General features: G+C 52.3%; 1 protein-coding gene across 5 annotated transcripts in view; it reads right to left on the minus strand.

Moving 5' to 3' along the window:
* TBC1D16 (TBC1 domain family member 16) overlaps window positions 1-16308 on the minus strand; it is a 30404-nt gene that overhangs the window by 11870 nt on the left and 2226 nt on the right. For 2 of the 5 annotated variants that reach the window (XM_014259415.2, XM_088065530.1), the window contains exons 2-3: window positions 12222-12448; window positions 10501-11071 (exon numbers count right to left, since the gene is read on the minus strand). In XM_014259415.2, the coding sequence (XP_014114890.2) occupies window positions 10501-11071; window positions 12222-12390 (740 nt within the window). In that variant the 5' untranslated portion in view covers window positions 12391-12448. Of the gene's footprint in view, window positions 1-10500; window positions 11072-12221; window positions 12449-12546; window positions 12612-16093; window positions 16285-16308 lie in introns of those variants that run through there. The other 3 variants (XM_014259416.2, XM_005530664.3, XM_088065531.1) reach the window with 3 other exon arrangements.

Raw genomic sequence — 16308 nt, forward strand, 5'->3', positions numbered from 1 at the left:
AGCTGGGGGTCGGGCTCTGCTCCCAGGGAACAAGGGACAGGACAGAAGCAAACAGCTTAAAGTTACGCCAGGTTGGATATTGGGGAAAAATTCTTCATGGAAAGGGCTGTCAGACATTGGGACAAGTTACCCAGGGCAGTGGTGGAGTCCCCACCCCTGGAGGGATGTGAGAGCCATGTGGATGTGGCACCTGGGGACATGGGGCAGTGCAGTGCCAGGGGAACGATTTGACTCGATGATCTCTGAGGGCTTTTCCAACCCAAACAATTCTGTGATTCCACTTCAGCCTTTTGCCCTTGGCTGAGTCCCACCACTCTTGTCTCAAAACACATCCCATTCCTGCTGGGGAGCAAGACCAGGGGCTGATGTATTTTCTCCACTCAACAATCAACTACAGCAGCCAACCATATCCACATTCCTCGAGCCTTTGTAGCCCCAAGGAGCCTCCATCCCCCTCCCACCCCATGGGACCTCTCGCACGCCTGGCTGAGGAGCTCAGACGCTGCAGGTGAGACTCAACCTGCAGCAGTGGGACCCAACTCCCTGTTCCAAAGCCCTGGAACACACCTACGGCACAGAGAGATCTAAACCCAATTATTATTTCTGTTCCAGAGACCTGCCCTGATTACCTGGGAAGCCAATTTCAGCAACAAAGACCTAATAACTCATTTTACGATGTGATGTGACAAATATAATTACGAGAGAGAAAGGGGCTGAAGGCTGCAGCCCTGATGTGGCAGCTACCCAAGCTGTCAGCGTGCACCACCTGACTCCCAGAGAGCCAAACCCTGCTGCTGGAGCAGGCTCTCCATCACCCCGGCGCTAACGCACGCTGTCACTAATAACAGCTCCCACAGCCCCAGCATTCCTGCACGCCGGCTTGGGACCATCATTTACAGACAATGAGTATCATCATAATGTATGAGCATCCATGTAATGGGAATTACATGCCCCTTTTCCTCCCCAGGGGTTAGCATTTCTCTGTTTCTCCACTATTCCCCACAGGCACTGACCTTCTGGGTTCCTCTTCTTCCCAGCAAGGTGAAACAGCTCCTGGCAGCATCAGCTGCTAAGACAGACAGCTTCAAACAAATAATCTGCCAATAAAAGTTCAAAGCTATCCTGAAATGCCTAAAAATTTAGTGCAGTGGCTGTACAGAGTGAGGTAATATTGAGCATCTGGAACCCAAATCCATTGTTCTGATAAAGAAGTGTCCTTGACAGTATACATATATTATAGACTGTGAAAGGTGCTGACTTTAGTGACATGAAAGACATGCAGAGGAAACCAGATTGGTAATTTAGGATTAAAAAAGAGATGTTGAAATGTCTCTGCTTGCTCTGCAGAGCAGGGCTGGAAGGACACTCACAGGACAGCACCAGCTTCCCATGGAGTGTGTCCACACAGAGCCAGCCTGGACAGGGAAACGCTGCTGTCACACTCTGACCAGCACCAACGAGTAACCAGGCTAAGAATTGGGTTAAATCCATCCTTTGGCTGAAAACATTTGGAACTTGATGTTTCTGTGCATCAGAGAACCCGAACAGAATTGATTCCCACTGACCACAGTGACCAGGGAACAAGGTGCTGGATAGCCTGGATTTAGAAAGCCTAGCCAGGATTTCTAGAATTAAATGTCAAAACATTCTCATGTGGAAGCACTTCTATGCATCTGCAAACACGTAGGAAACAAATCTAACAATTCCTCCTATTTGTTGGGGAAACCTGGGAAAAACTACTCAGGCTGTTACAGTACAAAGTACACGGATGTCAACATGGACTTTCCAAGAGCTTGTTCCACAGGCTTTCCATTGATCTGTTTGCTTTCAAAACATAAATTTCCCCACGTTGAACTGCACTAAATGCTATTTAGTAGCTAATTAACTTTCTGTGCTGAAAACCTCCTGTAATTGCACTTCTTTCACCTTTCTGAGCCCGTGTCCCCCGGGGAACCCAAGCTGTCCTACGGCATTTGTTCTGCTCATTTCTATCTCACAGGCACAAGTTCCTCCCTGACACCGGGCTGCCAATCACAGCCGCAGAGGTCACTGGAGACCAAATTAGGAGCACTCTGCCTCTGACAAACTTGCTTCGCTTAGCTTGTTGTAAAGGGAAAATAAACAGTTACGAAAAATAATTGTATCCTTTCACGCAGGGCACCGGGAAGCGGAGCCAAGCGCTGGTCCAAGTCAGCGCATTGTTGTTAGTCACTCCTCGCATTCCTGTTATTAACAACATCCAAGGAACAGGCTGTTTACATCTCAAAAGTGCCGGAGTCCTTCCCTCACCTCGGCCCGAGCAGAGGGCCCGTGGCCACGAGCCGTGTTCAACCAACAGGCACCCCTGACCTTGGGCTGAAACAGCAGGTTCACCGTCAGGGACGGGGCTGGGAATTAACATCAGCTCTGCCAACGCCAGCCTGACAAATAAACCACTGTAACACGGCGAGGGACTCGCCGAAACCCGATTATGCAGCTTTGCCTTCTGACGGGCGTAATTGGTTTGTCCTTGAGAAATAAAGATCAAACCGATTTGTTCTGCTTTACGGGGCTATTGCAAGCCTCGTTCCCAGCGCCCTGCCCGCCTTCCCAGAGCTTCCCAGTACCTGGCAGAGGTGGAACACGGATCTCCATCCTCCCAGACATTGGTGACGGGGGCACCCACCGTCCTGCCCCAGAGAGGGGTGAAAGCCTCACCACACTGCGGGTTTTGCTGCTCCTAATTCATCCCTCCGAGCCCTCGAGGCCAGAGGGGAAGCCGAGCGATTCCAGCCAGCAAGGGGCATTAAAAAACAGCCCTGCCGCCTCCGAAGGGTCCTCCCAGCACTGAGAGTTAAAGCAAAAGGAAAACAAAACAAACCCAGAGTTCTTGAGTTAATTATTTTGATTGTACTTTGGAAAGGCGAAAAAATAAGCAGAGGTTTGTAGTGAACTAATGGGTGTTTTAATCTCTTTTCCCCAAAGTCTGGAATGTGATCTATGTCTACCTCCAGCTAGGAGACAGCAATCTGCTTTCATAGCTGACACTCCCACAGGTGGAGCTGCTCAGGTAAACCCAAGTGAGGTTTTTCTGCTTTTCTCTGACTTCTTGTTGCAGGGAGAGAGAAGGGGTAGAATGAGCAGTTTGATGCTTAGGAATAAAATACACACAGCTCCGAGCAGCCAAACACGACAAATCACTTAGAGCCGAGCGGACACTGCTCAAGGATGCAAATGTTACCTCCAGTTTAAGGGAGGAAAATGTTCCAGAAGCTCAGTGGTGGATTTATACAATCCATTCGGAGAAGGGGCACCTCATGCCTGGGCTTACACTCATTAATAAATCAATCGAAATGCAACACTTAAAAAAAAAAAAAATTCCTTAGATGGAAAAAGTGATTTCTCAGCAAAGCCCGAAAAAGAATGTTTGCTTTTCAGTCCATTCCAGCCTGGAGAAGGAGACCTTTCTTTCCCATGTTTATTTTATTTTTTAAATCAATGGATTATTTTGCTTTTTTTCCTTTCAGTTCAATCCATGCAAAAATAAAATTCTCTCCTAATTATGCTAATTATAATCAAGCCTTTAAACCTCTGCTCCCCTTGAAAGACCTGCCGATTACCTTTGTTCTTATATTCCTGGCTCTAAGCAGTGAACTGGGAATTTCAGGGGGACATTTTAGTGGCAAAGTTAACCAAGTCCCCGGACTCTGCTGCTGCCCCAGCGTGAGCTGAGCCAGCACCACCCAGGGAGGATTTCACTGTTTCCACAAGACAATGCACAGTTCCCAAGGGAAGAGCTTGCTTCAAGTAGCAGAAAAGGGAGAGGAAAGAGGAGTGCTGCCTAAAAGCATGTTCCAGAGTTATTGTAAATGCCTAATGCTGGGATAATTGCGAGGCCCAAGCCAAGGAGACAGAGGCCGTGCAGATTTATTTGCATATACTGTGGTGCTTTGGAGGGGACATGCTCTTTATTTTGATTCACTTAACGCAATTCTTCCCTCACAAAGATGTGGATACCTGCCAGCGCCATTTATCTCTGCTCTCCATTCAGATTTCTGGGCGTTGCGATTGTATAAATAAATAACAGAAGAAATGCAAGAATATCCAGGGAAAAGGTGAAAGCGGCCCTGGGGAGAAGGACTGGGGGGTGCTGGTGGGCGAGAGCTGCTCCTGCCCCAGGCTAATGGGACCAGAACCCCCCTGAGCCGGGCTGAGGCAGCGTGGGCAGCAGGGCAGGGGGCATTGAGAGCCCACCTGCACAGGGAGCAGCACAGGGAGCACCTGGAGCTGCTGCACAGCCCAGAGGAGGCTCCAGGATGAGCAGAGGGATGGAGCAGCTCTGCTGGGAGAGCTGGGAATGCTGAGCCTGGAGAGGAGAAGCTTTGGGGTGACCTCACTGTGGCCTTGCAGGGCCTGAAAGAGCTGACATGAAACGTGGAGAGAGACCATTGACAAGGGATGGAGTGCCAGGACACAGGGGATTGGTTTCAAACTGAGACTCGATTTAGACCAGTTATTAGGAAGAAACCCTTCCCTGTGAGGGTGGGGAGGCCCTGGCACAAGGTGCCCAGAGAAGCTGTGGCTGCTCCTGGATCCCTGGAAATGCTCAATGCCAGGGGCTGGGAGCAGCCTGGGGCAGTGGAAGGTGTCCGTGCCACAGCAGGGGTGGCACTGGCTGAGGTTTAATGTCCCCTGGCACCCCAAGCATCGCACGGCTCCGGGATCACCCCAACCATCGCACGGCTCCAGGATCACCCCAGCCATCGCACGGCTCCAGGATCACCCCAACCATCGCACGGCTCCGGGATCACCCCAGCCATCGCACGGCTCTGGGATCTCCCCAACCATCGCACGGCTCCAGGATCTCCCCAGCCATCGCACGGCTCCGGGATCTCCCCAAGCATCGCACGGCTCCGGGATCTCCCCAAGCATCGCACGGCTCCGGGATCTCCCCAAGCATCGCACGGCTCCGGGATCACCCCAGCCATCGCACGGCTCCGGGATCACCCCAACCATCGCACGGCTCCAGGATCACCCCAGCCATCGCACGGCTCCGGGATCTCCCCAACCATTGCACAGTTCCAGGATCTCCCCAAGCATCGCACGGCTCCGGGATCACCCCAACCATCGCACGGCTCCAGGATCACCCCAGCCATCGCACGGCTCCGGGATCACCCCAGCCATCGCACGGCTCCGGGATCTCCCGCCTCGGCCGCTCTGAGGGGAGTGGGGGGGCAGCACGGGGGTCCCGGGGGGCACCGCTGGGCACAGCGCGCCCCCTGGCGGCCCCGCCGCGCCACCGACCGGCCCTGGCCCCGCTCCGGCTCCGGCCATGGCTGCGGCCACGGGCACGGGCCCAGTCACGGCCATGGGCACGGCCACAGCCATGGCCACGGTCACGGTCACGGTCACAGTCACAGGCACGGCCAAGGTTACAGTCACGGTCACGGTCACGGCCACGATCATGGTCACAGGCACCAGCCGTGCTCATGGCCACAGGCAGCGGGCACGGCCACAGCCACCGTCACGGTCACAGGCACCGGCCACGGTAGCGACCCACGGCCACAGACCACGAAAAAGCCACGGCAGCCACAATCCACGGCTCCACACAAAACCAGGACGGCCCTGCCCACAGAGCTGTGCCCGAAGCAGCAGTTCAGGCCTTCCCCACTGTCCTGGGCAGACTGAACGTGCCCCGTGTCCCCCAGGCCGGGGGGCACAGGGAACCCTCCCTGTCCCCTCCTGGGGCATCCTGGGGACCACCCGCTCTCACTCCCTCCCAGACATCCCAAATAAAGAGCTCCACAGACCCCCTCAGCCGCAATTCCCGATCCCAAGTTAGCTGTCACTATTTTCTTCCAACGAGATCTGGCAGCAACCCAACAGAGGGAAGAAACAAACCTGCTATAATTAATGTTCTTGCTGTTCAAATATTTATATAAAGCAAGATAGAGCCGTATGCCTCTGCAATCTCTTGGATCTGTCCAACCTTCTCAGCTTTGCAGCCGGGAACAACTTTAATTGATTACGCAGTGCTGCTGATGGCTCAGGCCGGATCCCCTTCCCGGTGCCCGGCTCCACACAGACCACCCCTGCCTTAGGGAAGCTTACACTGACCCCACAACGCAAACAGAAGGGATAAAGGACTATCCTCTTGATGGAAGAAGGATTTGTGGATGTTTTTCCCCAGGCATGGGTTTGGGTACAAATGGAATTAGGAGATTCGCTGTCTTACATCATAAGTGGCACCAGTTCAGGCAAGTCCTGGGGAATTGAAGCCTGGACCAGGTAACCCCCTCGCTCCTCCCCAGGGCTGAAATAATTCAAAATTGAGATGCTGCAAGAAGTTACAGGAGATTTTAAAGCCTGTGACCAATTCCCCTGGTTCCAATATAATCACTTCTGCTACAACAGCAATGAATTCCCAATCTCTTGATGACTCCAGAGCTCCTGCCAGTTCACACTAATTTCAACTCATTTCCCTTATAATTTTGTCTCCTGTTTTTGCTGCAGAGGTCAGAACGGCTCTCAGCCCTTCAGGTGAGCTGCCAAAACAAGATGATGCAATGCCTGCACTGCTCCCACCCGCTCCCAGAGCAGCTCATTTACTGATGAGCGCCTGGGAAGCGGCTTAACAACAGGATGTGCAACACATCCGTAAAAATTGCATCAACTGCGACGCCAAAGGAGTTTTTCCCCGTGCTGTGAGCTTTGCCTGGGCTGTCTGTGATCGATCTGCCATATGAATTCATGTCTGCTGAAGAACATGAGAACTCACCATCATCCAGCTCCATTATGACAGTGTTTTGTTATTTTTATTACTGGCTGCTAAAACGATCGATGTCTCATGAAAGATGTTTCCTTCCTGCATTGATTCCACCTTCACCATGTCGCTTCTGCTCGTCCTTTCCAGCCTGAGCTGTGGGAGCACTGCTGGCCTCTGTCCCAGCACCTGTGGGGCTGCTCATGGAGCTCCAGCCTCTGGCCAGCTGTTGTCCCAAGCTCCACTCACACAATTCCAACACTGAGGCTCCTCAGTCCAAATTTTGACTGTATTGGCCAACATCCCAGGGTGAAATGAGTGAAGGAACCAATGCCACCATTTGTATCTCCTCTTTGGTTGTTTTTTGGTTTGCTGTGGTGCTTGTCAGGTATCAGCAATCGCAGCTGAGGAGTGAAAAGCCTCCAGCAGCCTGAGCAGCCACGAAAGCTCCTGTAATCCAGGGATCACTCTGGCACAGCACAAACCCCCACCCCAAACCAAACCCCACTGACAGAGCACTAAGTGCTTCCACAACCGACTGTATAGATCTGATGTCATGGTCTGTTCAATAACTCCAGCAGCATCAGTGGGTGGACATTACAGAGGTGTCAGATGCAGTTTGGTTGCCTGGATGTAACAAAAGCTTTTTAGTTTCAATTTACTGATGGGGAAAATGGAAGCAGAGGAATTTCCCAGGGCAGCAGCGAGCCAGAGCTGGGCACAGAGAGCAGCTGCCCTGAACTTGTGTCCTTCAGGCCACAAGGCAAATGCTTCCTGACAGCCAACAAACAATGGGGACAGGGGAGAGAAGGGACAGAAAGGAATGATTTTATTTCCAGAATCCCTCCTTGTCCACAGAAACACCTGACAAAGCTGCCATCAATGCAGGCATTCCCCACACCAGCTGCCTCCTGCAGGAGCCATGTGCTGGGAGCAGTAAGGGATCCCCAAAGTTAAGGAGGACACAAATCCCAGGACAGTAAGGCCACCTTTCCTTGAGAGATGAGGACACCCTGCAGCAGTGTGCCAGGATGGTCTAAAGAGAGAAGCAAGAGGGTGCATGCTGGTGCTGGGACACTCCCTTTGCTGCCAGCCCAAGGAATTGTGTAAATGGGAGGAGGATGCATCGATTGCTGCATGGGACCCCTGGCAGCCTCTCAAACTGAGAAGCAAAGAGGAAAAAAACAATGGACACGCTTTTATTTCCTTGTGTTCTACCAGGCGAGCTGGTGACTTACAACTGACTTACTCGTTGTGCAACTCCAGGGCTCCCCAGCCCACCTCCCTCCCTCCTCCTGCACTCACTGCAGCGTTGGTGGCCAGGCCACCTCCTCAGGGACACTCCGAGAGGCAGATGGGACTCGTGACTCCCGGTCACACAGGAATTCTGTCAAGCAGCTCGCCCAGCCCCTGATCTCATCTGATCCAAGTGTACCTGTACCTCCCAGTTCTTCCACAGTGACCTGTATCTCCATCTCTGGGGATATCTAATCACACAGGAAACTGGCTGGACTGAAATGCAATATACTCCTTCAGCTTCTGCAACAACCACAGGGAAGAGCAGAGCTGTCTTTGCAGCAACTCCCCAGTGCAGAGGGAAACAACCAGAAACAGTCATTCCTCCTGGCAGAGAGGAGGTGGTGACTGGGAGGTGGGGAGGGAAGAGAGCTCAAACAATCTGCCAGCAGCACAAACTTTGTTCCCACTCCAATTCTGGCTCAGAGGGGAAGCAGCCAGCAGAAAAACCCAAACCAAAACAAACCCTTAAGAAACAAGGAAGCTGTTCCCATGTTTGTAGTGACTTCTGAAACAGCATCTCCCGTCCCCCAGAATGCTGAGATGAAAGCAGGAAACACGAGATGCTTTTTGACCAGACTTTTGCAAAGGATTCTATGCAAAGTCTCCCACTCGACAGCTTGTAAGATCCTGCAGATTCCATGGAAGGAGGCTCAATGGGGAAGAACAAATTGGCACAAAAAATGCACACACTGGACAAAACCCTTTCAAGTCAAAAGTGCCAAACAACAAAAGCTCTGTTTTATTAATCTGCTGCCAATTATGAGTGTCACGTGCACTGTGTGAGGCTTCAGACTGGCACCACAGCAGTTAAAAAAGACGAAAAAAAGCAAAACCAAGCAAGGCCCTGAGCTGTGTGTGCAGAGCTGGCTCTGCCTGGCTGGAGCTGTCTGGGCTCCAGCAGCAGTGAGGAAAAGCCGGCAGAGGGCAGGGAAATGCCACAGGAATTCACAGACAAGGCAGGGAAGATGCAATAAACCATATTTCCTTCCTTTCCTGACACTATTTGCAGCTCAGAGCGTAACTGTTACAGCACAGTTAAACCACAACACTCCTGACTCACTGGACTCTGCCTGGGACCCTCCTGCACCAGCTCCTTGTGGGAGCAATCCAAGCCCACAGCATTCCTGGGACAGCACGTGGGCCGTGGCCCATGCCAGGACTGGGGTTTCCCCAGGATGAGCTCAGCCTCCTGCTTTTCAGCAGCCAGGATGTTATTCCAAACATGTCCCTTGCTCTTCCCACTTCCAGCCACTACAGTGGGGTAAGAACACATTCCTGAGCCCTGAGCTTCACAATCCCTCGAGGAGGACAGGAGATGCCAGGCTACACAAATTTCACTCGTGGTCACTGGCGTTCCTCTCACCCACCGATCTGGCAAAGGCTGGACTTTATCACTTGGGATGGGATGGGATGGGATGGGATGGGATGGGATGGGATGGGATGGGATGGGATGGGATGGGATGGGATGGGATGGGATGGGACAGCCACCACTCACCCCACTGCACAGGTGCTGCAGAGCTCAAGCCCAGCAAACCCCAGGCACATCCTGAATGCAAAGCTGATACAAAGTCTGACATCACCTCACAGAAGGGTTTTTAAATATCCAGAGAGAATTGAATCCATTAGAATACTTCCTCACAAACCTCGTTCTTACTGGCATTCTCTGCACTTGAGATTAGCCCGTAAAATAGAGGCAAAATCTCTTCAGCTGTCAGTGCAGTCTGTGCATTGCTGACACGCACAAAGGAGAACTCATTTCTCATTTCTCCTCACTTCAGGTGTAGTTTCAAAGCTGAGTTGTAGCCTAACTCATGGTGCTTCAGGAACGCAGCACATCCATCCTCTCTGAGAGGGAGAGGAGTAACACACCAACAGGGCAGGGCCCAGAAGGTCAGAACCACTGAGTATGGAAACAGGGTCCTCCTGCTCGTTATTCCCTGGCCAAGGTGCTCTCTTTCCCCATGTGGAGCAGGTGACACTGAGAAGCACTGACTGAAATACCCAGGTTAAACATGCAAGAATTGATATTTATCTGTATGAAGTGAGACCACGTTCTGAATAGCAGCAAAACAAGTTCCCACACACAGGTTTGGTGTCAACACAGGGCCCAGAGAGGTGCCCATGGCCCAGGAAGTCAGCCAGACCCTTTGATGTGGCTCTGCACGAGAAGCAACAAGCTCAGATCCTCAGCAGAGCCAATTAGGCCAACAAAGGACCCGTTTAATTTAGCAATGCTGCTTCCAGAGCTCCTGTTCACCTGAAAGAACATACACAGCCCTGCATGTTTGGGGCCAGGGTGCACTGAGCAGAAGCAGAACTGGCTGAGAGTTTCCTGTAAATTCCATAGGAGTCTGAAGCAAGACAGGACATTGAACTCAATGTCACTGTGAAGTTTCTCAACTTCCTTCAGCATCTCCAAGCTCAGCACCGGGTGCCCAGAAAGCAAAGGATGCACTCACCTGCTTTCACTGTCCAGGAACACAGAACTGCTGCTTTTCCCCAGGGCTTCGCTGATGGGAGAGAGGCAGAAGGGGGAAGAGAAGGCATCAGAATCAGAGTCAAAAGTGCTGTCCCTGCTCACATCATCAGCAGACAGCTCCAAGGAGCCCTCGTCCTCCCTGCAGTCCAGGCCCTCCTCCGTGCCCTCCGACCTGTTCTGCTCCTCCTGGGAGCTGACGGTGGAGAGGGTCCCCGAGTCGCTGCGCGGGGGCTGCGGGGACCGGCGGCTGCACGGCCTCTCCCCTTCTGAGGAGGGGGCCCCATCCCTCACCGGCTGTGCCACCGTCAGGATCTCGTCCCCCCGGAGGCTCAGCGCCCCTCTCTGCTCCGGGGGGGACGCGGGCCGGCCGATGCCGAAGCCCTGCGCGTGGCGGCCGCGCTTTCGGGGCGCTTTGCGCACGGGGGAGCTCTCGGGGGTGATGTAGCGCAGGGCTTCCTCATCCTGCCGCTGGATGCGTGAGTTGGGCACCCAGGCCAGGATCAGAGTGGTTCCCAGGAGCTCGTCCTTCTCCATGTACAAGCACAAATAGCCTGAGAGAGAGCACAGGAGCACCAGGTGAGACACGGAGTCGTTCTGAGGGAGCTGCATAACCCTGAAATTCCCCTTTCCCCCTTTCTCCAACCCTGGAAATGTTCAAGGCCACACTGGAAGGGGCTCTGAGCAACCTGGTTGCCCATGGCAGGGAGGATCTTTAGTGTCCTCCCTTTACCTTTTCAGAAGATGATCTTTAAGGTCCCTCCTAACCCAAACCATCCTGTGATTCCTGCCACTTCACTACCACTACACATGGGCAAAACCCTTTTATTAACCAGGACAGAATTCTGTCAAAGGAATTGTGGAGTGCTCAGCATTATTCAGTATTTGCAAATCATTTCAAGTCTGCTTGTGGCTTTTGAACAGTGTGAATTCCCTCTGGCCTAACTGAACAGGGAGATGACATGCAAATACTTGGACTTCCTGGACAGATTTACTAATCAAGAGTAAATTATAAAATATGTTCCCACATGAAAAAGTTCTACTGTTTCTTAGTTAAACAATTTCAAGTGCCAGCTGAACATTGATTTCCCAAGAATATTTACCTTGGTGCAGCTAAAGGGCTGCCTTTATGGGAAGCCAATGGAAAAAGAAGTCACCCACACCAAAAGGAAAGCAAGGGTCAGTGCTCACAGAATAATTCGTTTTGTGAAGCTAAGCCAAGAGCCACAGGTCTTTGATGAGAAGATGAAAGAGCACAGGAACAGATGAGAATAAAAGGATAGAGCAGGATTTATCCTCATTTACTCCAGTGCATGCAGCCACAATCAGGCTTTTTGGATTTTTGAGGCCACTCCAGCAATAACAGTTCCAAGAGGATACCTGGATTTCCTGAACAATTCATGGATGTGAACGAGCAGCAGAAGTTACTGTCCTCACACAACAACTTCTGACTGCACAAAAGGACTTACTAAACCAGGTAAATCCATGCTGGAGCAGAAGAGAAAGGAGCAACATCACTAATCTTCCTACTAAAAGGAGAGCTGATGGATCAGCTGGTGGATGGCTTTCCTTAGCCTTTCACAAAACTGCCTTGCCCTGTCCCCCACTCTTCGTTTCTTAGAGCCCAAGGAGTAGAAGTTGATGGAAGCAACAGCCAGGAGAGAGAAAAAGAGAGAATGGGCAGTGTCTGCAGCAGCCCATCACCTGGATGGTGCTCCCCGATGCCCTGCAGCAGCTCAGGGGGGTGCACACAGACATTGTTCTTGGAGTAGATGATCTCCCCTTCGAGCACGGAGGAGGAGCCGCCGGGAGTCAGGGTCAGGAGGTCGGACGCTTTCGAAGAGGCTCGACGGAGGAGTCGCCCCAGAGACATCGCCAGGGAAATGTTTCCATCATCTGTCAGCTCTCGTCAGGAGCCAAACTCAGAAGATCTGCCAAGAAGGAGGAAAAAATAGTGTGAGAACCAAAATAACGACAGCACAGCACGTGCCACCCACTGTCTGAGGACAAGCCTCCCATCAATCCACACCTCAAGCAGGAGCCCACAAATCCTGTGGATCTCTAGCATCACCTTCATGCTTCAAAGGTGCTCAAGCACAGAATCCCAGGACATTTTCTCTGCAATGAAGAAACACGAAGGCAGCAAAACTCCACATGTTAACAATTGCTGTGGGGAGGAGGCAGAACAGCAATGCTGGGCACTGCAATCCCCCACTGAGGGAACAGCTCAGAGTGTGGACCTGCCCGATGTGTCACTGACACGGGGATGTCACAGAGCCACAGCTGATCCCAGAGCTTCCTTCAGCACAGAAATGGCTGAGACCACAGCACTGAACATGTGGCTCCAGCCACAGCATCTCCAAAAACAACATCAATCAAACCCACTTCATCTTGTGCTTGCCATTTCGGTGTGTTTGAGGTTTTGGGGGTTGGGATTTTTTTCTGAGAGGTTGGTTTTGGGTTTGGTTTGGGTTCTTCTGAGCAGTGATGGTTAAACAGAGCCTTGCTAGAGATAAGGTTTGAAAGCCCCATGTTCACCAGGGAGGGCAGAGCCCGGACACAGAGCGTGGCACACCAACCCAAGACAAACATTTCACCCATCCAGAGTTTCTGTGGAGCACAATCCCCAGCTCTGTGCTCAAATGAGACATGCTGCTTGCTGGGGCTGATGATGAGGAGCTCTGCAGTGGACCCAGAAGGGTCACCCAAGCTATAAAACATTCAGCAGGTGGACCAGGACGTGTTGGAAGAGCAGGAGGGTCTCACACAAAGCAAGCCCAGTGCAGAACAGGCTCCCTGCAGCCATCCCCAGCTGGGAAGTGCCAGAACCACAGCAGTTTCTGTTCTGCCAAAACCACAGGAGAAGAAGGAGCTCCTACTTTTGTTCTTTTGTGTTTACATGGCCCAGCCTGCTGTGACCAGGCCAGTGTGACCCAGCACACCCCACACACAGCCAGGCTCCCAGGCCTGGGGCGTTCCTGGGGACCAGTCCCACGCTGGGCTGCAGGGCACGGCCACAAGAGCCAGAGAGGAAAATAAAGGAGACAGGCCCAGGCCTGGGGCATCTTCTGAGGAAATACTTAAGGGCTTAAACAAGCACTGTCTGATGTTGGACAGCTCTGATTTTCTTAATCTGGTTTTGATGGCAAATCCAGCCAGCCCAGGAGGGCAGAAGGCAGAAATGGCAAAGGGGCATTTCAAAAAGGGCAGAGTGAGGGCTGCAGGGAAGGAAAAGAGCTGTCCTGCCTCTGACAGATTGGTACATGCAGAAGACTGCAAATGAGACTGCCAAGCTGTTGACAGAGCCTTCACTAAAGGACAAACTATTGGTTTAGCTGGCAATGGCCACATTTGTCAGCTCGAATCACAGCAGGGGCGGTTTCTGCATTTCAGCCTTTGCTGGGACTTGGTGGAGAAACATCAAGCCTGCTCTGTACCAGCAAGTGTTTGGGATAACAGAATCACTGTGCAAGTCCTGCACACTCCTGTCTCCTCCTAGCACCAGACTTGTGTCTCCCCATGTCTCAGCCCCCAAAACCAAACACCTGTCCAGCCCTAAGCTCACTCTTGTCCACATTGCCAAAATCCACAGTTTCGGGCTCTGGGTTACACCTGGCAGAAAGTCATTTGCCTCAATCACATTTAAGGAGCAAATCACCTTTCCTCTCATTGCACCCTGCAAGAACAGACAGTAAATTGTGGTGCAACTTCTCCTTCCCCACCCTGAGTTACAACACACTGTTTCCAAACAGGGCCAGGGGAGTCAGGGACAGTGATGTGGAGACACCTGGCTGGAGACCTGGGCTTCCAGCACACCTGGGCAGGGCCACCTGTCAGCACAGCTCTGGCTACAGCAGCACAGAGCTTCATCCATGCCAGCAACTTCCTCAGAACCCCAAAAATCAGCGGATGCCCAGAAGGAAGGAGGCAGCAGCTGGCTGCTGCTGCTGGCCAGGGAGTGCTTCCTCAGGAAACACAGGGACAGGGGCTGGAGAGGCACAGGAGAAACACGAGGTCGTGTGATGTCCTGCTGCAGCTCTCTGGGTGCTCCAGGGAAGGCAGGGGAGGGTCAGGACACAAAGGCACCACTTAATGAGCTTTCACCAGGCACAGAAAGAACAAAGCCACAGGTAAAGATCAAAAGCTGCTCCCTGGAAAGCCAGAGGAATTTAAAGGGAAATCTTGCTTTGATCCTGCAGAACACCTGTTGTTCAGTACTGCCTGCATGTGCAGGTGGATGGTGCTGCAGGTACACACAGGCTTGGGAAGAGGAAACCAAAAAAAGACAAAAGGTTTGGAATACAGTGTCCTGCCAGCTGAGAAATTCAGTCTGTTGGACTTGCCTTGCAGAATCAGAAACCAGAGACCACTGCAGTGCTGCAGACAGTAGCCAGACACACTGTGATATATAAATATCACCAGGAAACTCAATCCTTTCACTGTTCTCACAGGCCAGGGAATTCTTTGTAGCTTTGGTTGCAGGATTAATGAAAAACAGATGCAAGTCACAGGACAGTTTCAGGGAGGGTGACAAGAGTTATCTGGGCCAGGGAAAGAGATAGCCAAGGGAAGATAAAAGTGAGGGAAATGTATTAAAAGTCTTCACACATGGGAACTGTCACTGCCAAAGAAAGGAAGAGCTGTCGATGAAGGATGGGGGAAACTGTGCAGTTGAAGGCAGTTGAACTGTGGCAAGGAATATCTAGTTTTGTCATTCCAGCAGCTGGGACAATGGTGCTCCAGAACAGGGAACCCCAAGGGGCCATTTTCATCACTGGGGTTTCAAAGGCCTCAGAAATAAATACCCAGTCAGTCCCAGTGGGGACCAGGTGCTGGGCTGGACCTCTGAAGGTCATCTGTAGTGGTACAACCCCAAAAGTCCCTGAAACTCCACTTGGGAAAGTGCTCCTCCTTCCTAAAAGAGAGGAGCTCATACAACACAAAGCAGCAAATAACAGAGACCAAATCTGCAGGGTTTGCTCTATTCTCAGCCCTTTTCCACGTGGGACAACATCTGCACACACAGTCCATGGGGCCTGGGTTGTGGGGAGAGGCAGAAACTGCTGCTGCTTCTTGTGTGTGCTTGGGAAAGCAGCAGGAACCGTCCCACAGCTCAGGCAGCAGTAAATCAGCACCATTCAAAAAACCCCATTTTTCATATTAATTTTGTATTTATCTGCTGATCTGAAGGGATTCTTCTCAGTGTGGCAGAGCCAGCTCAGCTCTCCAGAAGCTGAAGCACTGCGTTAGCTGATAAGCTCTTGCTGAGTGCCAATATTTATTAAGCACACACACATTTTCTTCTCCCACACATCAACTGTTGCCACTAAAAATCTTCACTCCAGCTCCTGTGTCTGTTCACACAGCCCTGGCTGCTCTCCCAGTCAGTGCCAGCACTTCTCAGCTTCATGAGTGAGAAAGTGCTGGGGAGCCAATTGCTGAAATCGCCCGCGGAGCCTCTTCCCCAGAGCCTGTCCAGTTCCAGCCAGCAGCACCCAGAGCGGCTCCCAGAGCTGCCCTTCCCTCCTCAGGAACCCATCCACAGGATCCTGTTTGCCTTGGCAATCACACCTCACCTGGCACCTGCTGCTGGACCAAATGCTGCTGGGGATTCCTGTATCCCGCTTCTGGCACAGCCAGCCCATCTCCGGCGGTGCTGGCACCGGGGGCACCCGCAGCACCCCCGCTCCTCTCCCTGGGGAGCCCAGCCCGGAGCAGAGCCCAGCTGCAGCCCCCAGCTCCCAGTGCTGAGCCCCCTGGCTCCCAGGGCTCATCCGCTGGGCGAGACTTC

This window comes from Pseudopodoces humilis, chromosome 21 (genome assembly GCF_049639895.1).
Source record: "Pseudopodoces humilis isolate 2021_Gansu_Grassland_sample_001 chromosome 21, ASM4963989v1, whole genome shotgun sequence".
In the NCBI taxonomy this organism is placed as follows: domain Eukaryota; kingdom Metazoa; phylum Chordata; class Aves; order Passeriformes; family Paridae; genus Pseudopodoces; species Pseudopodoces humilis.